This window comes from Pollicipes pollicipes, unplaced genomic scaffold (genome assembly GCF_011947565.3).
Source record: "Pollicipes pollicipes isolate AB1234 unplaced genomic scaffold, Ppol_2.1 Scaffold_4002;HRSCAF=4701_pilon_pilon_pilon, whole genome shotgun sequence".
In the NCBI taxonomy this organism is placed as follows: Eukaryota; Metazoa; Arthropoda; class Thecostraca; order Pollicipedomorpha; family Pollicipedidae; genus Pollicipes; species Pollicipes pollicipes.
The window spans coordinates 32,778,902-32,805,670 of NW_023596420.1; the positions used below are offsets into that span (position 1 = coordinate 32,778,902).

A 26,769-nucleotide genomic window follows, 5' to 3' on the forward strand; every position below is an offset into this window, starting at 1 on the left:
AGAACGAAGGTAAATGTCGTAGCTTTATTGTTCGAATTGCTCGTTTGACTCATTTTATCTCGCTCATTTCCAGTCCGTCGTCGAAACTTTACCATTACGTCCCCGTAGAATTCGTCGATCCCCTCACCACGTTCGGAACTTGACCTAACTTATCTAAGAGCCATTCGTTTAATACCACATGGTCGTTCCAGTTCAACCTTTCCTCACTAACTTAATCCTCACCGATGTGTTTCGCTTCACATTCCGAATGAGTCCAGCACTGGAGCCATCGTTCAATCTGGCCGGAAGATACTGACCCCTTCAGCAGTTTAGAACCTTTCTTCCTGATTACGCCCCTCTCGTTCCCCAGATTTTACATGGGCACACGTATAACATATCCCCGACTACCGCTTTTCATGTCTTCTCTCTCTTGGGCCGGGCGATATGAGAGTAGCACGAATTAAAGAGTGAATGGGGGACCGCTGAGGTCCGCTGAGGGGACCGCTGAGGTTTGATGATGTCTCTCTCCGTGCTCGCTGGCAGAGCCTCTCCCGCCTGCGGCCAGGGTCCACCCACTCCGATCGCTCACGCCTCGTTCCGTCCACGCCCCTCTCGCCCCGCTCCAGTGATGGGGGTCTGGGCGGCGGGGAAGGGGGAGGGGGACGCGGCGGCGGCACGTGCGGCGGCGGCCTGCGCCTGCCGTCGGCTCCTCTCGGCCGCCATATCGATGGCACCGGACTCTGCCGGCGGCCGGTCAGTGCCGCCGGCGCAGCGACCACGGGCGGTGTTCCCTGCAGCCCCGCCGCGGCACCGGCGCTAGACCGGTCGTGGCCACGGCGTGACCTGACCGTGACCTGGTCGTGATCTGATTGCGATCTGACCGTGACCAGGCCGTGAACTGACCCCGACTTGGATCTGGCCGACTGTGACCTGACTGAGACCTGACTGACATACCTGCAACTTGATCGCGACCTGACCGTGACCTGACGGTGACCTGAAAGCGACCTGACCGTGACCTGACCGTGCTGAGCGTGACGTTGGTGACGCGTAGGGCGTCATGATCTAAGTGAGCACCAGCCGAGCCATGTGTGCGTGGGCGGGCAGCAGCGGTGCTGCACTGGTGCTGATGCTGCTGGCCACAGCTGTCGGTGAGTGAGGCTGGTCGGAGAGCAACCTTTACCAGTCACGAGTCTGCCCGGCCAGACTAGTCGCAGGGAAGGGCTCGCTATTTCATAATTGGCCTATCATTTCCGTAACTGACATTCCGCAGTTTTTAACTGTTGTCATCAAACGAGCAATGGTTTCGGAACGATTTGACAACAATCTCGAAAGGATCAGAGCATGTCTATGAATAAGTGCTATGCTATGCTATGCTATGCTATGCTATGCTATGCTATGCTATGCTATGCTATGCTATGCTATGCTATGCTATGCTATGCTGCATCTTGCGTGGTGTCACCTGAGTTAACGCTTGCTTTTGATCAGCGCCTTGTTCCCACCCGTTACCATGGAACGAGTGTCCGGGGACACTCACACTCCATGGAACAGGTGGCTAGGTGATACCACACTCCTGCCCTTTGCGATGTTGAGCGACAAACACTAACACCTGCATCAGAAAATCAGATGTTATTAGCGACTTCTTTTGCCAGCACATACAGAAATGAACAAACCGCGAAAGTAACAACTGCAGTGAAAGAATGAATAAATTCCATACGCGTCCATTTTAGTAAATGGCTGGTGGCATTTATGACTGGTTGGTAATATATATACATATATATATATATATATATATATATATATATATATATACATATATACATATATACATGAGCAGAAGATTATTGAAATAGAAAGCGGCAATGATCGCCACTGAGTGACCAATACAATCAGTATTTAGGACATACCTTGCTATGCCCCACGGTCTATTCTATTTTATTTATCCCGTCGTTCGCAAACAATGCTAGTAATTTGGTTTGTCAGTTGCACCGGCTTCACAGAAGGCGAGGACATCCAACTTCAGACAGGGGCGGTAACACACCCTGGTCAAGTTCATGGTTGATTAGATGGGACCATGTTTTGTATGCCCCAACTTAATCCTGCACTGAAATGCTCCAACAGACAGCTTTCATCGCCAATCCTCGTATTTCCAATGTTTGCGCCTATTTCGAAAAGATTGGATGGAATTCACACAGGGTCCAGCTGAAGTGACGAGGAGGTGAAATACGCGAATGAAAGATATACTTGTAGAATTCAAATGCTATCATGCAGTGTTGAAGCAAGCTTGGAAACTCGATTTTCTAACTGCACTGCATCGCATTTACTCAAATGACGATCTTGTTACAGGCTTTATTAAACATCATTATACACTTGTCTACTTATCAGCACGCATATCTTTCAATTCTGACGAAACAAATGTGCGCAAGACTTAATAAGGGCCAACAGGGAACCTTATACTGCATCTTTAAGTTACTGCCACGTTTTCGAGGGCCAGGACCTAAGGGAACGTCCGGAATTAACACTTAATGACGACACAGGAGAAAAACGTTTTTCCCTTTCGCTCTGTTTTACAGAGTCCAGTTCTTCGATAAGCAGCGGTCTCAGACCTCACATCTTATTACCAGGTGGCAAAGGCTATCAGCTTAACAAATTCTTTTTTAACGGACATGGATAATTTTTGCAAATCAGCACACATATAGGCTATCATTATATGTATATAGTGCTATCTTATGTAACCCAAATGCCACATGGTGTATAGCTCGTCTTCAGGCTTGTGGAATGGGGCGTGGGTGAGTGAGCTTAATGCATAGCGATAAATGGCGAATGCTCATATAAATTTCCTTCCCATTTGTCCTTGCATGGATAGGACGTCGTTCGATTCGACAAGCAAACAATGTATTGGATGACACAGCTGCCTTACAGCCGTTATCATGTGTTTGACAATTGTGCTTCCACTTTGCTTCCCGCGACATCCGTGCATTAATCATAATAAGATAACAAGGCGACGAATGAATAATATCCGTTGAGTGTACACCGTTGGTGCTTTGGACAAAATATTATGCATCGATATCTTAGACAGGGTGTTTCAAAATAAAATTCACATACCGCTACAACCATACAAATTCGTCGGGACCGAAAATTGATCTATACCCGAGATACAATGTCAGACCGCGGTTTTGGCGGGGCAGGGCAAACATGGATCACAATGCAACAAGCTGATATTGACATCAACATATCTCAATAACTTAACTAATGTGTGCAGCTTTCGCAGAGGTAATCTGTTCACGAGCTCACGAAGGCCTAATGTAGACCTCAGCAGATCACATCATGAGGGTGATTTGTGACCACAGTGATCAGGAAGAGCAGACTGTGCAAGAAGGCAGGACTTCGTAACCTGCCCACTTGCCGTCACTTTTAGCCATTATTTTGTTTCACAGCGTAGTGTTTGCTATCTCAAAACTCCTCAATCATCCAGAAAGGCGGGCGCCTTTCTGGATGAGCGTGATTCACGTAAGTCACATATACCACACAGGTCATTCGTAGCCACCACCTCCTCTTCAGGAAACTTTGTCACTCAGAACCATGACCGCCTTTTGATTCCGCCACAGCATGGGCTGGCCCTCAACGCCAGCATCTTCAGATTGCCGGGTCACTCTGCACCAAAACTTATCCAGCTTAAGCTCCGGATCAATGCAGCAGCTTGTGACGAGAGTGCCGCGTCCAATGTCAATGTCCAATATGAGCAGCGCGAGGGAGCTGCCTCCACTGCGGAGGCTCGGCAAAATCGACAGCTGTCCACTGCTGGGGTCCGGGAGTGGTGATGGAGTGGTGATGGAGTGGTGATGGAGTGGCGATAGCGGGCCCGGCTCGGCCGGCATGCAGAACAAACGACACCCGGACGGCCGTCCGGTAAGATTCGCATTATGGGTTCGACATTCAAACAGTCAAGGACGACTTGAGGCTTGGTGGAGTCGAAAGTTTCCCAGTCAAAAATGACCAGCCTCACTTCGACCGTAACGAAGGCGACAGTTAAAACTTGTTTATCTCTTTGGATTTACACTCGGAGTGAATTGGGATTCGCACCACCGGTTTTAACATCTCTGTTGAAACCAGTTACATGATGATGTTATACGATGACTGGGGTGCGTGAATAGAGACAAGAATATGCCAGCACAGTTGTTGAAAACCGCTACCCTCAAGGAGGTCCGTTGCCACTCATAATTTGCCGTGTCAATAAAAATCGTGTCAACTTCATGTCCACTTCTTATTCCTGGTTTTCGGCTGGAGGAAATCGAGTATGTGTAAAAAACGAAGCACGATGCCCAGAAAACCTACAACCTTATCGTGGTCCCCGAAACTGCGGCGAGGTGAAATCCACGGTCGCGGTTACAAATGGCTGCACACGTCCAAACACAAACACTTAGTTCAGAAGAACAACAGCACTATACGGTAGTCCCCAGACGCGTGTCTGCGTGAGGCGGCAGCTCCGCACCGGTCCAAGCGCTCGGTCGTTGCGCGCCCAGCAGGTGATCGCGGCGATCTGGCGTTCTGAACTTGCCGGGATGTAACTGCGAGAGTTGCTGAACAACTCGGCTAGTTTTTTGCTTGTTTTGGACGTATTTACTTTTTACTTGTTTTGTATTTTGTTCTGTATTTTTATTTTGTATTTGTATTTGTATTTATATTTGTATTTACTTGTTTTGGACGTATTGGACGTTTTCGACGTACGTACGACTCTTATGAGCCCTGCATGCCTGGAATATTCCACCACTCGCGTCCTCGTCGGAGGGGGTAAAAGGCAACCATACCCTGCCGGGTAACCCAGAATCTGTGTCGAATCGGCCAAATGCAGGCGCCAGCCGGAAACCTTGGTCAATCTTAGCCAGAAATTATTTAGTTGGCAGATTTCAGGTGATAATTACGTTACAGATTGCGCAAAATAGCTTGAAAATCGGCCTAGTCTTTGAACGACTTGACGGTCGCCTGACATCTGCAATATCAGTTGTATGCCGGTGCGCTCTTGGTATGACCCGAAGGAGCGCAGTTTTGTGCTTCAGGATCACGCCATCATGGGTCATGTCAGGTCAGATCAAGATCGTGTCAGATCCTCACATCGGATCTAATTTTTCCAGTTCTTGAAGTTCCACAGGTTGTGTAAAATTCATTTGTGTGCAGTGCGTAAGATGTAATCACCTATTTCACACAAATGGGCATGGTGAATCGTGCTGGTACAACACCTGTAAGTTTAACTCACTATGACCTCCGATGCTGTTCGACTGACCGCCAATGCTGGTCAGATGACCTCCGACGCCGGTCACATAATGCAACGGTACGTGACTGGGAGACAGTCCAAGCAGTGGACGAATTACCCTGAAACGATCGAAAACACGGGAGAGAACCAGGCATTACTGTATGCGCAGGCAAACGTCGCGACGCACTCTCGGTGACCTGACCGACTATCAAACACTCTCGGTGACCTGACCGACTATCAAACACTCTTGCTCCCGAACGTGTCGAATCGACTGTTTTTTAGGCACGCAAAACTGAGCGAACCTGCGGGGAATTTTTCACAAGTTAACTCCAGTCGTAAAGTCGAATGAGCGGACAGCCTGCATTTGGAAGTGGGACATGCCCGTTTTAGATCTCGCACTGGGACTGATGTTTGATAAATGTCAGCCACTGATAAATGAGTTGATGAATACTGATGGATAGCAGCGCTTGTCTAGGACCTTAAAGCACACCTCCTGAAAAACGGAATCCGGCTGATGGACCACAAAAATATAAAGGTCATTGGTATGTTAATACGTAAAAGCAGCTTACCATGTCTAAAACAGCTGAGGCCTGAAAAGTGCCCAAATCTCCTGATGATCCCAGCTCTCTAAGCATCATCAATAAGGATCATGAAGCTTTACATGCGATGGCAAGTGGAGCAGCGCTTTCTTCTGCGTCACAAACATGTAATGCCCATCACAAAATTGGGGGCCAGTGGCAGGTCAAGGTAAGGCCGACCAACATACAATAACGCTAAGGTGACGATCACATAGCCAGCAGTCATTGGTCTATTGATTATTTAGGATGAGATTGTTGTAATTTATTAATGAGCTGAACTAAATCATTCATGATCTTGATTGGTGGCTGCTAGATTAGATTTTTGTTTAAATCGGTTTAAACTTTCGAACCGCCGTCCCGTTTATCACAGGTGGGCGGCACACAGCGCTACTGCCTGAAGCTATACAGGCGTCCACGGGCTACCGTATAGCTCTGTGATCTGACCGAGCAGGGAAATGGACTGTAACCAAAATGGACCGCATTCGTAAGTTGACAGCTGCTGCAGATGCCGCAGCCTACCTGTCACGGATCGGAGGCTGCCCCGAACACTCGAGGGGACCACAAAGGCAGCATTCAATGCAAGTCTTGAATGACAAATACTACAGCAATAAACGATCACAACATCCTGTGCAATGCGTTTGTGGTACCAGTTCCACCTACATAGCAATATAAAGGGCAGCCGGGTCGACACAGCCACACAACAATCAAAATCATTCAGATCGAATATCATATCTAAAAACCTGGCGAAAATTGTTCACTGCACTTCACACTTTCAACATGGCGGCGACCACGGGCCTCGTTGCGTCCGTCAGCCATTTTGAAGGACATCACGCATCTATCACGTGGGTGGGAACGAGGCATCGGTGCTGCTGATAACCGACGTGGTCGCTCGCATGCGCCAAATAAGCCGCGCCACGATTCGCTACATTGGAATGTTTGAATAATGTGAAAATAAGAATAAGGCCTGGTAGGCTTTGATGCGTGTTATAGCAATACCAATTTGATGAAAAAGTTTGCTGTGTGATTGCTCTTGGCGCTGGTAGCTAGCAGCCAAGAAAGGTGTTTATAAGAAGGCACGTCGTCATCTGGATGAGGAAGAATTTGATGGAATAATTTTGCGCGAACAGACATGGGCTGCATTGGCTGTTAAAAAATGGTTTAAAATCGGATAAAAAATCAGCTGAAAAACCTAAACTAAAAAACATATTAAAATTTGACACACCTGTTCTCGGGACGTATGTATACAATTACATTTTCTCCTAAAGGCAGCTCTGTCTCTTCAAACGTCAACCAAAAGATGTACCACACATGCGCCAAATACCCTGTCATAGATCAGAGGCTGCGTGACCTGTTTGTGGAGCTTTTGTAGTAACCAAACAACGGGCTCATTGTTACGTTGGCTAAGTAACACCATGTTGCTAGGGCTGATGCAGAACTGGCTGAAAATTTCAAATGGGCGCGCACAGCATACCCTTGCTGCGGGTGGAAGAACCCCGAAATACGCGAGGAAGTGTTAAACTGGGATCTTGCTAAAATGTACATTTGCACACACTTGGTATCGCAAACTGCAGAACTTTCATATTGCTCTATGCTTTATCCTCTTCTGTTGCTCTGGTGCTTTGAAATCACCGAATTTACAACAAGGCGAATGCCAGAAGCACCTCGCACAGTCACGTGTGATTTGAGCGGTCTTCATCAGAACCAATCTGACAAACTGGATCACTACATACAGATTCCGGGAAGGGCTTGGCTGGATTTTGTCCACGATCCGTCTTTGCCTTGTTCACACAAAATGTGTATGTTTGTCTGCACAGTTATTGATATTCTATGCCTAGCCGCCTATCCAGCTATTCATGTTTTATATCTAGCGACCAATATGTCTATCTAGCAATTCGTTTGCATCACTATCCTCGCTACATTTTGAAATAGTACCGCAGTGTAAAATGTGAGGATTCCCACCGACAGGTAAGGGCGATGGAAATCAAGTGCGACAAGCAAGTCCCTGTATGAATTCCACGTTACACTCACTTCACATGCCGTCTCTGTAGCTAACTAAGCACAGTACAAGTTCTATCGCCTTACATTTATAGCAGCTGTCTATCAATTCCGCAAGAGCAAGCTCTACACGCGCTGCAAAATACCGAGCTTTTAGCTGCTCTGACCAGCTGTCACGTTGGATGGTGCTTGGACAGGATCGCATGTCCAAAGCTGTCCACGCTCCATTAGCATCGTTTGGACTGCAACGACACGACGTCACGACTGCCTCAATATTGCGAGACGGAACCCGGCGTACCGATTGGGATATTAAATGTGTTGTTTTCAGCAGACCGCTATCACACAGTCACATCACGATCACGGTCACGGCTCAGCATTTGGGATGTTAGATAAGTACTTAGGTGTCCAATGCAGGCGAATACAACGCAAAGGGCTGATGCAGTGCCGCAAAGGCCAGATGCAGTGCTGCAAAGCTCAGATGTAGTGCCGCAAAGGCTAAATGCAACGGCACATGCACCACATGTTCTGTATTCGCAAGGCATGTCCACGACAGAACAGATCGGTTGCGTGGATGGCTACAGGGCGGGAGGCAATATAAATCCGAGGATCATGTTCAGTCCTACGTTCGATACACAATCGTGCGATTTTATTTGCCCACCCTGACGGTGACTCATTTCACATCAAACATAAATGGGCCGAGGGGAGACTGGGATGTATTTTCCCCGAATGACATCAGATCCAGCTCTTGTTTGACCTGGGCGAATAAACAGGCGGTGAAATCAATGCCTTAAACAAATCGCCCCTGTTATTTTTGGGTCAAGCCAATAGTCCCCCAGGTCTTGTGCGTATGGTGTGATTTGCAGGTGCAATGTTTACATTTCCCCTACAAAGTCAGGCGAAATGATAAAACATCGCCAGAAATAGGTGTTTGTGACAAGTCGCCATGGGATGCCGCGTTACCAGTGAGGGTTTTGGTTCGTGCCCATCACACGATGAGGTAGGAATATTCTCCGAAGTAGCTCTCGGCATTACTAGGCGAACGCTCCCTGGGCATCATTCACCCGCGTGCTAACAATAGGCGTACGCTGAGATTGGTTGGGCGTCCTCGTCATCAGGCTGTAATCATCTCACACAACGGAGGCAATTTAGTGGTGAGAGTGCGCTACACTGATCAAAGGTAAAGGGACCCGTGTGTTTAATGTCCAGAGCAGGGGATTACAGGATCAGCTGACTATCATCGACCGAGGCGGTGAATGCGTACGAAATGCTCAGATGGAGTTCTACTGGCTCTTGGTAGTTTCATGTTGGTTTGGCCTTTATTCGTCGCTTCCTTTTTTGTCCTCTGAAATGATAATTCACAGTTAAAACCCCGCACAAACTTGCAACAGATTTATTTCAGGACGGGAGCCATGGGTAAGCGTCAAAGGCATGCCAACAAAACCAGCACCCTCCTGTTTTCGTGATCAAAATCGCGGCAGCTTCAGGCGTGCATGTCTTCACGCACGCCATGAGATTTTAGCGGCACACCTCCGGTCTGAACATCTTCAAGTTGACGAGGCTCCTAGCGTGCAGCTGTTGGCTATTTTCAAATTTCCAGCCGCCTTCATATTCCCGTGCTTTTAGAAGCGGCCATGGCTCCCAGATTGGCCGCCACTGATGGACCGACAGCGGATTGTCGGCACGTGTAATGAAGGCGGGCTGCCAGCACGTGTAATGAGGGCGGATTGTCGACACGTGTAGTGAAAGCGGATTATCGGCATGTGTAGTGAGGACGGGTTGTCGGCACGTGTAATGAAGGCGGGCTGTCGGTTCGTGTAATGAAGGCTGACTGTCGGCACGTGCAATGAAGGCGGGCTGTCGGCACGCGCAATAAAACGTATTTTCAGTTTGTCCATTTACTCCATCACGGATGTTTTCGTAGTGCGCCAAAGTTGGGCCAGACCAGAAGATCACATTATTGATGCTGTTCTGTTTTTCGTCAAGCCGTCTCAGCTTACGTGCGCCGTTTTTCACTGCATTAGGTCTGCACATCGCAGTCCTTATAGGTCGTAAGGCACCTGCGATATTCAGATTTCAAAAATAACTGCCGGAACCATAGCCTTTGGGCACTCGTTTTTTCTCACATATGAAATGTGGGACGGATCACTTCGTTTTTCCTCCCTCCCCCAAATCTTTGCTGGCTTAGATGTCTGAACAGTCGTTGACAAACATGTTTCGTCTTCAGTTGAAAGTACTGCGTCTCTGCGTGTCTTGAAGACACTTTCTAAGTTTTCGGCATCTCGTCTTCTGCTTCAGTCTTTGTTTTTCGGAGGCGCCGATAATTTTTCCCGACGGCGGCACTTTGGAGATATCTTCAGTCGTAGTATATTGGGTACACATTGTTGAGATATTTAATTTTTGCTTTAGCACGTGCATTGGAACGGACAACTTTTTGAACCATGTACTTCTTCGGGTGTACTTCATAAGGCTGCACCATATGGGTGGGCTTTTTCACCCCTGGCCGGCCACTGCCGGACGTTCTCGCCAATTGGATTCCTTCCTTACATCTACCAAACACTGTGAGTATCGTCATTCTGGGAACTTCGAAGATAGCGCCTGGCGATGCACGTTTTGGTTTCATTCCGGTGACCTCCGTAAAAGTCACCCAAAATGCTTTCGCTGGCTTCTGTAGCCACTAGAGCACCGATATTTCGCCCAGGTATAGCAATAAACGAAAATAATTACAACAGAGCAATGACTGTCGTGGGCACAAAATGCACATGCATATGACCGTTGCGTCAAATGTTGGAACAGCCTTGACTTCGTGCGTATTTTAGTTCTGGCATGGGCGGCACCACATATTTAGAGTTGTGGGGGGGGGGGGCGGAGGGTATAAGATTTTACAGGGGCATCTTGGGCAAAATGGGACCTCCTTACAAAGGGGCCTTCTGGGCGTTATCGCATTCAATGGGGGAGGACATTGGGTATGTGCTCCCTCATCAAATTGTTGCATGCATGTATGCATATATATATATGCACATATATATATATATATATATATATATATATATAAATATATGTATATATATATATATATATATATATATATATATATGTGTGTGTGTGTGTGTGTGTGTGTGTGTGTGTGTGTGTGTGTGTGTGTGTGTGTGTGTGTGTGTGTGTGTGTGTGTGTGTGTGTGTGTGTGTGTGCACTTAGGCATGCACGTATGCATCTTAAAAAATAAATGTTGACAGCATATTGAGAAAGGCGGCCTCCTGAAGACTGCAGGGTGTTCTCGGGCCAGCAAAAGGCCTTTTCATTCCAAAATAGTGCCCTTTTCCAGAAGACGGCTTCCTGGTGCATAGAGTGGGGCATTCTGATCTGGGACAGCATTTTTTCAATGCAAAAAAGAAGCCTCGAAATCTGGCAAAGGGTCGCGTTTACCCAAAACGGGGCATCCTGATCCGGAACAGCGGCCATCTAATACGTGGAAAGGGTCTCCTCTTCCAGAAAACGGACCTCTTGATGTGTAGAGGGTGTCTCCTTATCCAGAACAGGTGTCTCCTAGTTAATAACAGGAACCTCGCGAGCCAGCAAAGGGCCTCCTTTGCGCAAAATTGGGCATCCCGATTTGGAACATAAGCTACTTAATTCGCACAGACGCCCCCTTGATTCAGAAAACGAGCCTCATGGTGGAGAACGGGTCTAGTACCCTTTAGCTCAGTTATGGGGCTTTCTTGATATGAATGTTGGTAAACCACGTGGGCCACAGGGCATCTAGTTTGGGAAAAAGGTCTCCCAAAATTTTGAGAAGCAAAGGCATACTCTTGCCCCTGCCAACAGGCAGTGGGGCCAACTGTCATTCCGCCTCGCTTCCTCTCGCTGCGCCGCCCCTGAACTACCAAACATTAGTTCAGCCCGCGCTATGGACCCATGAATAGTCAATCTCTTTCAGGTGCAGGCTGCATGTATGCGCGCAGAAATCGTTAGAAATCCGGTATAAAAATGTTACTTTTTCGGAATACCTTGTCACTAAGCCAACGGACGACGAATATGAACGTTGCTAGTAGCTCGCGAAATGTAACCTTTTCCCGAAACACGACGCGATCACAGGGGGTGAAAATTATATGATAAAATAGAAGTCACCGTAAGCTTATTAAACAAATAGACCACCACCCCCTTTGAGATCTCGAGAACTACTGGGCTTTTCTAACGACCTAAACGGTGCTTGATTTCTACCAATGAAATCTGCATTTCTTATGACGACGATTTCGAAGTAACTCACGCCGATGGATAAGCATTTTCAGATTGGTGCAGTAATGAATAAGATAAGCTTGACTGTTTGTGGCAATTTTCATGAGATGAACCTAGAATACAACCAAACATGTAACACGTTTTTCATCGAGTTAATGTGGGATAAATGGAACGGTGCTTTGCTTTTTTATCATGGAGGGTAAAACTTCAAACCAATGCGGAACTTTGGACCAAGAGAAACCAGGGCCCCGGCGGGGCGGGGGACAAACCGGCTGAGTGATCAGTATAAATTATTGGATACAATGTTATAATATTATAGGCTACAATGTTGTCTTACAGTGCAACTTGATCACGCTGCTGACGTAAAACGTAAAGACATGTACCATAGGCGTTATCAGTTTTCACAGAAAGTGGAGTGGGTACACGCAGTTGAAGCTGGGCCTATTTCTTCGGCTGTCGGCTGACAGCCCGCTGTTGGTGGCCACGGTCACCCAATACTGCAGTCGTCTTTCATCATTACTGGACTCGCCTCCGACAAGCAGATTTTTAGATGCTGCCATTTGTATGGAAGTGAACGAGATAAGTAAGAACAACCAGCATACCGTTTTCGGGATTCAAGTTCGAGGTGACGTGAGATCCGCTGACTTTCATGCACTTCTGACTTTCATGCGCAATACAAATATTTATTTCCGTCATGCAAGTCACATGTAGATCTTTGCGATATTACTTGCTTATACCACTGTAGTGCCAGCATCGAAACTATGATCCCTCGCATGCCCCTTTGCAAGGCTTTGACACACGTTTGTCACCATACGTCATAAGATAAGTAATGTATACGACGGCAGATAAAAAACATAGTAAAACATAGCCTACTGTGTCCATACCATATAACGGAATGCCGTAGTATGAATGGTATACGGCATGCCCGTTGTTTGTGTACATATTGGCCAAGGGGCAAGTTTTGCATTTCGACATCGGAAAGCATGCTTTGTACACCGGCATTGACGACCCGTGATGCACTTGGTACGCTTTGAAAACTCCCCTTTCACCAGCCCTAAAACTATTTTTGAAATCCTGCTTTTACTATGTTGTGATAACCGCACTCATGTTGCAACCATAAGCAGCAAAAGCAGCATTTACTCCTGTAAATGCCAGGCGGTGCGCATGATCCCTGGGATAATCATGTTTGCAAAGTCGCCAAATTACAATGAAATCGCTCCCAATACCGAACCCTGCAAGCGCCCCTGCACGTGCCACGTGCGCGCAATTGTGATACACAAGCTACACAGGTTTGAGTAAACCTAGAACATTTTGACTGCGTGCTACAAACCGTTTCAGAAAAAGGGTAAAAAGTCCAAGAGGGAAGGCGGAGGGGGGAGGGGTGGAGTCCGACTCTGCCCCACCCGGAATAAAGTTAATATGAGGAAAGACGATTTGTCCGCTATGTTCTTTATGATATGATGGCAAACACTGGCACAGATAGCATGCCTTCAACTATATGTGCCCCTCCATCATTGATGATTGCTCAGCAGTGCGTGACTGTAATGCACTATATGTGTTTATTGCAACTACCAGGGAAGGGAGGATTTCCAGAGCATACACGAGTGCAGTGCTGCGTCCCGAACTTTTCGACAGTGGTGAAAAATTTCCGCCTGCGGGCACACACTAATGGCGTAAAATATATTTCCTCATGGTAAAATAAAATTATCTGTTTTCGACTCATGTGTATTTAATGGTGACGCAGTATGTCAGCCTAATCCGCTGTCTTGCGCATGGGTATTAGCTTTACAAGGCCTGTGGTTTGCAACGGTTCTTATATTCTTCCTTCGCTCATTACCATTTTCTTTTTAACTGACATCTGCTTTCCCCCATACCGGTTAAGTGGCTTTTTATCTTGACAGCAGCCAGTGCCTGGGCACAGCAGGTAGGTGCGTCACTCAACGAGATAGCATTCGCAGCTGCCAATGTTTTGTCATGTACTTAGGGGCGGGGCGTGTGGAGACCTGACCGGGGGGTGGTTTGAATAATAAACTCCATTACTAATGGCAATAGCTCAAAACGTGTCCCGAGAGGAGCTGGTTACTGTGCAACGCAAAGCATGTCCGCATTACACAGACTTCGACAGTGGCTTAGCTAAGAGGAGCTCGTGCCATGCTTTCTCCTGAAGTGGGTTTGCGATCTGAACATGTTGGCAGTGTAAGGGAATATCCCGCATTCGAAGTTACTGAAGCGAGCATCAGATATGATGAGACAAGCTTGCTTGTAAGCATTGGTATTCTTTTAAGTAGAAAAGGCTGCTCCAGGCTATACAATATCTCTGTTGAGTTAATATGCTCCTCAGTTGTCATAGTTTGATGGCGTCATGGCACGTTTGTATGACAGCACTAACTTGCAGTCCTACAACCTCCCGAGAGGTGGTCCGCGGCGACGCAGCATGTTTACTGAGTCAAATATCGTTGGGTGCTTGTGTTTTGACCCTTTCTCGTGGTGTTCTCATACACATCCGAGAGTTTGAGGTGCTTACACGTATTTACATACTCGGTTATAGCTTTGTTCTTCAGTCATTCGATCACACGCCGTTTCTCCGTAATACCTGGGGAGAATGTGAAACTTCTTGTATTATGTGGCACAAAACGTAATTTGTGCTAGGATTTTGCTTAACTTATACAACATTGGTTGAGAGCCATTTGACGACCGCCGTATCTTGAAATCATGCTCGCGAATGTCAGATATGAACGACTCGACAATTATAGTTTTCGTGACGTTTAATGCCACATGGGCTGCGGAATGGCAAGATTTGAGTGGCGTTGTTATGGCGTCATGTATGCCTGGGTAGCCTTGAAATAGTCCGCACAAAATGGTATGCACATCTTTGGAGGCGTTTAGCCCCGACAGTAGAGGGTTTTAGGTCTTAAGAAGGGCAGGGCTGCCAGCTGCACTGAATGACCTTCAACATGGCTCTTTCATTTCAAGACCCCATACCGGTATGGCACGCTCCAATTAAAACGCAGGCAAGGCTTTCATAACAAAAGGGCCATGAGATATCGCAATAGGATCCGGAGCCCCAGAAGGTCCTCCGAAACAAATAAAAAACAACAACAACAACAAAACTGGACCCCGTAGCGACGAGAGGGGGCCTCCTTGACTAGAGGAGCCCTTTACGACCCGAGTTGGCCTCCCGTCGAACAAGTCCTGGGTACGCCGCTGGACCACGCAACCTCTGACCCCCGCTGCTACCAGAAGCGACGCATTTTCCCATGCTCCTCGCCGGACCCTAAACCTGGCAGCGAATGCCGTCCATTTTTGCGACGAGAGGGAATAACGCTCCACGTCGGCGGTTGCGCCGCGGATCCCAGCTGGCGTCGGCCGGTCCGGAGGAAATGTGGGACCGCCCTCTGCCGCCCGGGCGGGGCCCGCAGCACTCACCGCCGACCCAATGTCTCCCCCTTACCCGCCCCCCCCCCCCCCCCACCTTCCCCGCTCCCCCCCCCCCGCGACAGGAGGTGCGAGCTGAGTGGTCCGATACCATCGACCGGGATGTAGGACGGCGAAGGTTGCGGTGTATGGGGTGGTCGTGGTGGGGTGAAGGGCTCCGCGGGATGGACAGCAGTGCTCGAGGCTTTGGAATTCACTCGAATACAGGCGGTCGTAATTGTCACAGTGACAGGCGTTGGCATCCCGTCCGTGTCTGTCCAGAAGTCAGTTCCCACCAGCCAATGAATGTCACGTCAAAGGCAGTTAGCACATGTAGACAGTTTTGACCCGTGAAAGTGGCAGTCGCTGGCGACAATAAATACGTGACATCAACTGCCCACAGCTCCGGGCTTATTACTAAATGCAAAGTAGGCAGAACGCTATTAAATGTATTCTGTGTGATGGGTGGCATTAGGTCTTCAAAGGGCCATGATTATTACAGCTGAACAATGTAATCACTTATCACCAGACATATTTTCCACGCCTGATGCATTTATGTGAGCTAATGCGTATGGCGTTTCGAAAAACAGTCTCCAACAACGGTATTGTGGGATTTCTTCCAAAGCGCTGGAATTTTCTGAGAAAGCCGGCCTGCCATAGGCTTACCGGCCAGACACAAGCTGACACGTGCCATGATTGTCTGGTGATGTATTGCCGGAAACGCTCCGTGGCTTTTTTGTCCGGATGCTGAAATTGTGCAGGAGCTGAGCCCGCAAATTATCCTAGGAAACCCCAACTCACATCATACCCAATAGCATGTGATGTTCTGATCAGCCAGCATGGAGATTGCTCTTTAAAGAACATTTTGGAAAACGCATATTTATCTATGCAACGTGATTACACGACAGGTTTTTGGTTTTCCGGCAATGTCCAGTTCCAGCGTCAATTCTCACTTTTATAGCCCACGGGTTTACAGTATCGGTGTGCAACATGACGGCGCAATTTTCTCTCGTTGTACTGAGCTTATTTGTGTTTGTATGAAGACATGGATATGGAGGGTGATGCTGGGCTAGCATGCGGGTGAACGAGCATGTCATAAGCTACATGTTGGCAGATGGTGTCAACGCATACAAGAGATATACAGAAAGGGATAATTGGAGCATTAGGAAAAACGGAAAGTTATGTCGAGTGGAAACGTGCCACAGAGAAATCATGAAACTTGCACTGAGATGTTGGTGTACTGTGTACAGGGCCCTATAGGTTAGTGCCGCCATAATGCATACGGCGACAGTAAAAGGTTTGGAAAGAAACGTCTGGCGCACTAATTCATAGGTGTCAAAACAAGTAAGACGCGGTGTGCGACGCGCGAATATGTGATAACAGACGCGGATGCTACGAACTGACACTATGAAGATGATGCTTAAGCATAAGCTAATAGGGTTAAAAACCTTTAGGAACCCATAACAATGCGGCTTTGGAATCATAACAGCCCATGTGAGCTCAGCAGGCAGGGTCATTAATGCAGCGCTCGAGTGGCAATTCCACAACTCAGCATCGTTTGGAAATGAGGAATTCTCGGTACAGCCTAGTGAAAGGGCAGAGATGAAATGGTTCACGGAACTTGTCGTCGCAGCCTGAGTGGTTGGTTCGGGTTACATGCCACAAGCTTTGATCAGCATACGTCATGAGCCAAAGCCACCCACGTAAACCATTCGTAAACATCTCCATAACTATTGCTACCGGCAGGATCATGAACGAAACGCTTGGAAGTAAGACAGTGAGTCTTAGCTTCCTGGAGGAAAAACTGATGTTACAACAAGCAGCTTAAAGCTGATAACACCAAAAAAAGAAAAGAAGGAAGGGCTAAACCACATTCAACCAGCAAACCTCGCGATCATGACGCAGTGGGGTGCATCGCAGCCCCGGTATGACACCAGGAACGCATATCTAATGATGTGGTTAATTCCGTCCGCTGTCATGGTGACGCGACAACACGCAATCGTTTGGGGTTTCAGAGCTCTCAGGCCGGTCTAAAGCCGCATGAAGGCTGCCGTGAGCTCTGATCGTCATCTACTGCGCGTCCAGAGCCCGGCCGCGCTGGGCCTCGGGAGCCGCGATCACATTGCTTTGTCAAGGGAGTGGCTGGTATGGCAGGCCCGCGTAGTGGGCCGCGGCGAGCGCTGTGAATTGAGATGCAAATCGAATCGTGCTGCCAGTGGAGGACGGCGGACGAAAACGGCATCATTCTGGCCTCGATCCCAAGCTTGCTGCTTCACTTTTGGCAACACGGCCAGGAACGAGAGAACTGACAGTGACGCGCAAGCAGAATGCATTCTCGGAAGTGTGGGAACATGCCATCAATTTCGTGAGCGCCTGTCATTTAAGCTGACACAAGCGCCGGCACTCAATGTCATTAGATGAGATCAAGTGTGCTGCGTGGACCCGGCGGGGCGATGGCAGGTATGCGTGACATTTTGTTACATGACACCAAAACCCCTGAGCCAATACAGCCGGACGCCCTTGTCACACCCGTAGGATGCCTTTGTAGTCCTGAAGAATCAACAGCAAATAATGGTTTGTGACACGAATGACAGTCACTGGCGACAGTGACATGGATGCGTTGTACTTGAAAAAAGCGACGTTGACACCAGCTAAGACATGGCATTTCTCCGACCTGGAGGAGAAAGCATGACCATCGGGCAATGAAGCCAAATCATTGTGCCAGGTGAAACAATCTTGCATATTTTTCCTGAACACGCCGCCACAGAATGTGACATGGTTTGGCCGGCTTGGGTTGGTTGAGTCATCGTCCACACAACAAGCCATGCTTAGTCAGGTCTCTTACTCCGATTCCAACGCTGCTCAGGCTAAGAATTTATGCAATGAAGTGGGTAACAAAATGCCGCTAAAGATGGATTTGTCTGTCAAAGAAGCTGATGCCAGGAGCGCTTGACGGACGTTTTGAGAAGGATTTTGAAGGACATGTCAGGGTGCAGCTAGTAAATCGCAACTATAATTTGCCGCAATATCTAGATCTGTACCTTTCTGCCAAAAGTACACGCATGTACCAACTATTGTCTGAGGTCAGTGGTTTCAGAGATCAATATAAATAATGTGCATAGGCCACGCTGATAAGGAACGCAGCGGTTGGGAGCTGGAAGCTTTCCATTCAGTGAAAGTAAGTTTGTCCTGGTTTACTGTCTTGCTCTTAAATGGGGTCGAACAATGTAGCGGCGAGAACATGCTTGCATAATGTTTGCAATATTTCTCATTTTGTTGTTAGCGTTTTGAATTACAAAAGTGCAAAACATTACCTGCAAAAACGGCTACGTTTTGGAATAGACATAGTCACTCAAGTGTACTTTTAATGATGGTTACTCATGAGGAGTTGAACGTTGGGATGAGCTCTGGTGATGATGGCTACTAACAAAAGCGTATAGCCGGTGTGATCCCGTTTTGTTTATTTCTCCGTTCTACCTACGTTTTAACATCATCGGATCTTCAGTCATCGGGCAATTTCTCTCGCACACGTCCTCACCTGGCGGCATCGGAGCATCTCCGTCCCGACCTGCGCAATACAGCACCTCCATTCCGACCCTCGCACGGGAGACGACACCGCAGGGCCGCTGAAAGTGGCGGCTGACGCAGCCCGGCCGGCGGCGGCGGCGCCGCCAAACCCCGTCGCCGACCGTTTATAACCGCGCCCGATACTCTGGTGCGCTCCATTAGTAACGCTGCTCGGGCTCTCCGAGAGGAGATAGGGTGACTCCATCCATCCATCGCGCCGACCCGGACAAAAACGGACCGATATTGCACATCTTTTACGGGCGATGACGGCGGCGCGACCGTGTGCCCCGTCATTAGAGGACGTCGGTGAATTAATCCCCGGGCGGCTGCCATGACCGATGTTCCGTCGGCCAATCCCCGCTTCGCGGCGAAGGGGTTGGGCACGGAGAACAGGCGACCGCTCGGGTCCGTGGTTGTTCCCGAAAGGAGCGATGACAGAGTCGCGGTGAAGATTTATTCGAGAGTGGATTAGCTGCTCTAGTGCATACAGCCTGATAATGAAGCGATGCTCCTTCCATTCAGTCGGTGCTTTGAATTCATTTTGACGTTCCATTAACGGGGCTGGTCAGGATTTCCCGAGACTGGATTTCTTCTGTTACCTACACCTCAGCTTAAGAAGCAAGATGCGCTATTGCACTTGGTGCAGCGTTACACATCCAACATACCTGAACAACCTGGCCGCAGAGTATTCAAGCAGGAGCGGTATGACTATATTTTGCCGTCCGCATGTCAATAATCCTATAAAGCAATCTCCTTGTATCCTCACGACGTGTTTGTAGAATATAGCAATGAGTATGATGTGCATTTGGTCGTCGTTTACAAGAACAACCCATGTTTGATATTTTGCAGTGATGCGTGGTGGCCAATAATAGAGCTGAGGCTTCGCGTCATTTTGGGATTGGAATGCTAGAATAGGTGTATTCAAATTGGAAATGAGCTTTAGATTAAAGATTTGAAGATATGCGATTAGGTTACGAGCTTTTGCATCAATGTATCAGACTACGCATGCTAAAAAGATGAACGTGCAACTCAGTCCGATGCGGAAGCAACATATAGCGTGAATTTTAGTTATATGAAGGAACTGTCAACTTACACATCATTCAATGCATTTAAAGTTAAGTTAAGGCGCAAAAAACAAAAGTTAAAGTACGTATGTTGATTATGACTCATGACAACGTGGCGTTGTGAGGATTTTAAGGCTGATTTCATGGTTTGAATCCTAGTTCGTATGATTCAAATATTCACAAGATTCGATTCCAAGCAAGTGTATTTTAATCTGGGAATCTGAATCCTCAGTTCGAGCTGATGACAAACAAAGCATTGTCCGTTTTAGAAGCGAACTTTTCGTTGACGACGATATTTTAACATTTTATAATAATCTAGGAGGTCTACTGCTTTCATTCACATCAGTAAGTCTAGTCAGAATTGGTAGATGGCTAATATTTTGCAAACTTTTCCCTCATCTAACTTTTGATGCAAAGCAGCCTTCAAAGACTTGAATGGAGTGTTCCACATCTATATGGTGTTCTTTTAAACCAAAATAGCCATCTTGAAGACCTTTCGGTGCTCTTTACAATCTTGCCCTTCTTAAAGCCCGAGCCAGTCTAGTTTCTGAGCTACGCGTCCGCAAAATGGAGAAAGGTATATCCTGGAGGGTATTTCAAAGTCATGACACATGCCATGACACCATAATAACGCCATTCAAAACCTGCCATTTTACAAGCCATGCAGCGATCAAGGCCAAGAAAATATAATTGTCGTGGCGTTCAAATATGACGTTTGTGAGCGCGACTTGCAGATATAACGGCCGTCAACTGGCTCTCAATCAATGTTGTGCAAGGCACGATGACGTAATCAAACCATGACGCTTTGGTAAGGATATTTACTTAACAGAGAATTTTGCTGTTTGGAGCAGCGCTTTCCACTTAAAAAATGTACCTTGAACTATAAGTGAGCTTGCTTCATCAGATCTCATGCCTGATCCACCATGTTCAAATGTGAAACATTTCCTTTAAACGGCCTCAGACCACTTTTTGTTTATCAGACATTGAAGTTGAGCTATTGTTCTATGACGTCCTCAACCAATGATCGCGGCACTGCCCTCACACTATCTAACTCACCCGTTAATAAGGAATAACTTTGCTTCATACCGAATGTTCTTAAATTAAAATACCGCTTGCAGAAGGCAAACCAAATTTCACTAGATTTTACCTAGCACGTCAGGGCGAGTGCTGTGAGATGCACCTGTGCACCCACGCATGCTCATGACGCATACCACTCTGCTACGGGATCTAGTACAACTTCTCTTCGCATGACAAAGACGCAACTAGACTAATAAACCAGTACTCCGAGTACTTGCCACTGAGTAACGTATTAATGCATCGTATACCTGAAGTGCCTGAAAAATCCATCAGAAGCTTCAGCCTCGCGCTAACAGCGCTTTAGGGCTGATACTGTGCTTTGGCAATACTCCTGTTTCGATTGACGAGGCCTCAGTGCGCCGCTGGTGCCGCTGCTCCGAACTCCCCCCCCCCCCCCCCCCCCACCGGCGCTGGCCCCTGGGGCATGTCAACAGCTCGCAGCGCACCAGGTCCGTTATTACTGGGTTATACAAATTTGCACCTGAGCGCGTGCCCTGGGGACGTAGCCAGCTGACGCCACGCGGCCGATTCGGCGCAACCAATCCACACCGCCGGGAAATGTTAAAGAATGTCATCGGCGTGGCGCGGTGCGGCGAGAAAGCGTGTAATCGATGAGCAGCGCCAAGAACGGCAGCGGGCTGGACAGGCGGGCGCTGTGGTTTGGCCGAGTGCTGGACTGCGCTGAAAGCTGGACACACCCACTTGATCCGCCGATTCGCTGGACACACCCACAGATTCGAATCGGATCCGGATCGGTTTAGCTGAGCGACGGACGGCTGTCAAAGCTGGACACACTCGCTCGGTCGGCCGGGGGAACGGATTCGGATCAGATACGGATCGGTTGGGCCGAGCAACGGGCGATGGCCGAAGCTGGACACGCCCTTTTGGTCGGCCGGGGGAACGGATTCGGATCGGATTCCGATCGGTTTAGCTGAGCGACGGACGGCTGTCAAAGCGGAACACGCTCTCTCGGTCGGCCGAGGAAACTGATTCGGATCGGATCCGGATCGGTTTAGCCGAGCGACGGACGGCGGTCAAAGCTGGCAACACCCGCTCGGTCGACACGGGTAAATGAACCGCGCATCCCCGTGCATGTGGAAATCGCTGCGGTTCAGTGAGCAAGAGCTAAATGAGATTAAGGTTTAACATCGACATCGACCGGGTTAAATGCGCTTTAGGCTCCCTGCAGGGTAATCAGGGAGGACGCAGGCTTCTTTTGACAACATGAACGGCTTGGTCACAAAGTAAGCAGTTTGCTACCTGAGCTCCTACTGCTTGTGTAGGTAAATGCCTCTATCTCCCCACTCATGTTTGTCTTCCTGCTCAGACGTCGTTATCGCTGCTGTATAGAACACAATTGTGGGGAAATCTAAAGCACGCAGAGGTGAGAGATGTCCTTCTTGACCCGTCTAGCTGCAGGTGACATTCTTTTTCCCATCCTTGCACATTTAGTGGGGTAACACGCAAACAGTGTATGCTATAAACAGCTGTGAAATACAAAGTCAAGATGGTTTCTAACCGAAATTTTTACATGGGCTGAATCTCACATCAAGGTATGTTTAACTCATTACCCAATTGTTTTCCTAGCATGGCCATGTCAACGTTAGGGTTGGCTGTTCAAATTCAGGTAATGTTAAATCACATAACCGAGAACTGGGAACGGCCGTAGCGGTTGTGCTGTTGGAAGACGATCGCGATGCTGTGTGTTGGAATCGTGATGTTGGCCACAACATCTGCCTTTCTCATGCATCATGCTGGTTCGGCTGATCTTGACGTTTTGAAGCTCACCAAAAGTGGCTGATGACATTTACGCGTCAGCCGACAGACACAACGTTCTTATGCCAAACTCATTTGGTAAAGTTGCGCTCTTTGGTGAAGTGCGCCAGTGAAGAATGACAACCGGGTGTAGTTTTTGAGTCAGGGCGCGTACTGTCGCCGGTCACCATCATTTCTCACCGCTCGCCGATGCCTCCAGGGGCACGGACCACTAGCGGTGTTTGCTGGCAAACAAGGCCGAGCAGCCTACACCAGCTGTTGTGCGCCGCTCATTGGCATTCACCGACCGGTAAAGGCAAAGGGAAGCGGCTTACGTTATCCGAGTTTCGGAGCTGCGGTGCTCTGTTTGCGTGGTGATAGGTAATTAATCGGTTTGTTGTCACTGTGCTCAGTAATTTATGTTTGTTGCACCTGTCGTATTGTCATGCCTGGACATTTCGACACCAAACATAATGCTCGCTGTAGCTCTGTACGTTAACCTAGTCAACCCACTGACCATTTCCCTCCACTTGACTGCTGCGGAATGCCATCAGCTTCGGAGTCCGGCGTTCTTCGGGGCCCATTTTGGGGTTTTATAAGGACACTCCTTTCAACGTGGAGTTAGAACTCATGCGATAATGCGTGTGTTAGTACAATATTTGACCTCTCTCTCTCTCTCTCTCTCTCTCTCTCTCTCCTCTCTCTCTCCTCTCTCTCTCTCTCTCTCTCTCTCTCTCTCTCTCTCTCTCTCTCCTCTCTCTCTCTCTCTCTCTCTCTCCTCTTCTACTCTCTCTCTCTCTCTCTATCTCTCCTCTCTTCTCTCTCTCTTCTCCTCTCTCTCCTCTCTCTCTCTCTCTCCTCTCTTCTCTCTCTCTCTCTCTCTTCTCTCTCTCTCTCTTCTCTCTCTCTCTTCTCTCTTCTCTCTCTCTCTCTCTCTCTCTCTCTCCTCTCTCTCCTCTCTCTCTCCTCTCTCTCTCTCCTCTCTCTCTCTCTCTCTCTCTCTCTCTCTCTCTCTCTCTCTCTCTCTCTCTCCTCTCTCTCTCTCTCTCTCTCTCTCTTCTCTCTCTCTCTCTCTCTCTCTCTCTCTCTCTTCTCTCTCTCTCTCTCTCTCTCTCTCTCTCTCTCTCTCTCTCTCTCTCTCTCTCTCTCTCTCTCTCTCTCTCTCTCTCTCTCTCTCTCTCTCTCTCTCTCTCTCCTCTCTCTCTCTCTCTCTCTCTCTCTCTCTCTCTCTCTCTCTCTCTCTCTCTCTCTCTCTCTCTCTCTCTCTCTCTCTCTCTCTCTCTCTCTCTCTCCTCTCTCTCTCTCTCTCTCCTCTCTCTCTCTTCTCTCTCTCTCTCTCTCTCTCTCTCTCTCTCTCTCTCTCTCTCTCTCTCTCTCTCTCTCTCTCTCTCTCTCTCTCTCTCTCTCTCTCCTCTCTCTCTCTCTCTCTCTCTCTCTCTCTCTCTCTCTCTCTCTCTCTCTCTCTCTCTCTCTCTCTCTCTCTCTCTCTCTCTCTCTCTCTCTCTCTCTCTCTCTCTCTCTCTCTCTCTCTCTCTCTCTCTCTCTTTCTCTCTTTAGCCTACCACGATCTTCACGTCAAACCGTTGCATGACGTGGCTTTCTCTAAATCCCTTTTTCTGTTTCAGGCATCACCTTGGCAGAGCTGCAAACCCACAGCAGTCTTCAGCCCAGCTTTATATCAAAGCCGGCCTCCTTCGAGGTCAGGGAGTTGGAGTCCATCGTTCTTCCTTGCGACATAAGGAACCGAGGTAACGGCGAGGAAAACCGAGGAGGTTTATTGTTTTGAGTTACAACCGGGAACGGATGTTAGTTTAGATTACAGTGATGGGAAGAGTTGAGGTCATTGTGTTGTCACGATCGCATGAGCTGGAGCAATGCACAGGCGAATGTATATAGTGAAACACCAACGTTCTATTCTTAGACCACCAGGAATTCACAGGATTACGGACATTCCTTCACAGCCACAGCTAAGGGCCAATATTGTCATGTAGTTAAAAAAACAAGTGTTTAGCAAGTGTGCAGTCCAAAACTGATGCCTAATACACAAGCTACTGGCAAGTTTCGTTAATTTAACTGACAGTTGGCACAACCTCATCATCGCGGCTGGAAATCGCACTAAATTATTTGCACGTGCCGGTTTAACCGCCCGGGACCTGGAAACGCACCGGGCTGTCTATGCTGTTCGGGACGCAAAACAAGAGCCGCATCGCGAGCTGCTGTTGGACAGACTTATTTGAACGTGTCGCCACGGTGGACTTGGAAGAGAAAATGCTGGTAACAGTGAACTTTGCTATATCGTGCATATAAGTTGTTTAGACGTTTTTGATTATAAGAAAACTGATTTCAGAATATGCACTTGTTTTTCAGCTTGATGCGGGGGCGGATACATATTTGACGATTTTCATCCTAGCCCTACGGGAATTTTTCACCTTCTCACTACGAGGAGGGGTGGGGGTGGGGGAACAACTGAGGCAAGCTGAAGCCACCTCGACAAAGGCGGAATTGGAAAGCACTCGTCAAACTGTATCACTTAGTATTGACTGAACTGCGGTGAATATGGCCTTGGACAGGCCAAAGCATGTCAGCAGGTTCCAAGTGGCGCTTTATGGACTCTCGCTGTCATTTCAAAAACTTAGGATGCTAGGTCAGTATGGAAGATGACTGAATAGCTCTTGAAAAGCGCGATCAGTAAGACGATAGTGGACAGTGGCACATGTGACTTACAATATGCCATGTCATGTCAAAAAGATGAAGACTATTGCTGCATTGGCCCCTGCAGCTATGACAGGAATATGTTGACGTCATTTCGAGTATATGACAACGGCTACAAATAACATGAACAGCCACGTTTATGGCCATAGGGCGTTCGAAAGGGCTTTGGCAGCTGTAAGACATGCTCTGTTTAGGCTAAATTGTGTGACCGTTAAGGAGTTCTGTAAAGCTAAAAGTATGAACTAAGTTAACCTTGTATGACGCGAATTTGAAAAAGCTGCCATAATGATTGAATTGCAGCTCAGAGTTGAGCAGACCAGGACATCAGCATAAAACTTCTTTTAGGTGCATTTTCGTTGAGAAATAGCCGTTAAATGTCACTTTAAAGTGATAACGTTTCAGAAGCTCGAAATTTTTGGAACACAGTTTCGAAATTCACCCTGTTTAGTTGACAGTCGTATGGAAACAATGTTTTCACGGAACCTGGTAACAGCTGATATATTAAAGCGTCGTGACACACATCTGAAGAAACAGCCATGCTCTACGCTTCTAGGATATTTGTAGCTATTTACATGTGCCCAAAAGTATGCATTCAGTTTGCCTATCACCCTTCTAGGTTATTTGCACTATTTACATATGCCCCTAAAAAGTATGCATTCAGTTTACCTAGCATACTAGTGGGCAATCTTGAAATTACCTGCCGTTCAACGGCTGGCCGAATGCCATATTTTGACATGGTGATGTATTTACTGCACGTAGCTGACGTGCCGAAAATACCGCGCTCTGGTAAAAGGATTGGATGGCCTTTGCAGACTACTCTTTCCGTTCGCGCGGAAGTCCTCGATAAGGAGAGGCGCTTGGCTGACAGGATCACGGGCATTTTGTGGCGTGACCTAGCATGATTAATCAACGGAGAAATCTTCTTGGTACACTTATGCCGTGCCCGTGTTTATCTTCTTGGTGCGCTTATGCCAAGCCCGTATTTATCTTCTTGGTACACTTATGCCTTGCCCGTGTTCATGTTCTAGGTACACTGATGCCGTGCCCGTGTTTATCTTCTTGGTACACTTATGCCGTGCCCGTGTTTTATCTTGGTACACTTATGCCGTATCTTTTTTCACTTATCGTGTTCACTTTTATGTCACG

At 47.9% G+C, this 26,769-nt stretch overlaps 1 protein-coding gene across 1 annotated transcript in view; it reads left to right on the forward strand.

Annotated features, from left to right (window-relative positions):
- Nucleotides 1-774: 774 nt before the first annotated feature.
- The window catches only part of LOC119093813 (lachesin), a 45,625-nt gene continuing 19,630 nt past the window's right edge, over nucleotides 775-26,769 (forward strand). The window contains exons 1-2 of the mRNA XM_037216823.1: nucleotides 775-1,127; nucleotides 24,537-24,659. Of these exons, the coding sequence (XP_037072718.1) occupies nucleotides 1,064-1,127; nucleotides 24,537-24,659 (187 nt within the window). The 5' untranslated portion in view covers nucleotides 775-1,063. The remainder of the gene's footprint in view (nucleotides 1,128-24,536; nucleotides 24,660-26,769) is intronic.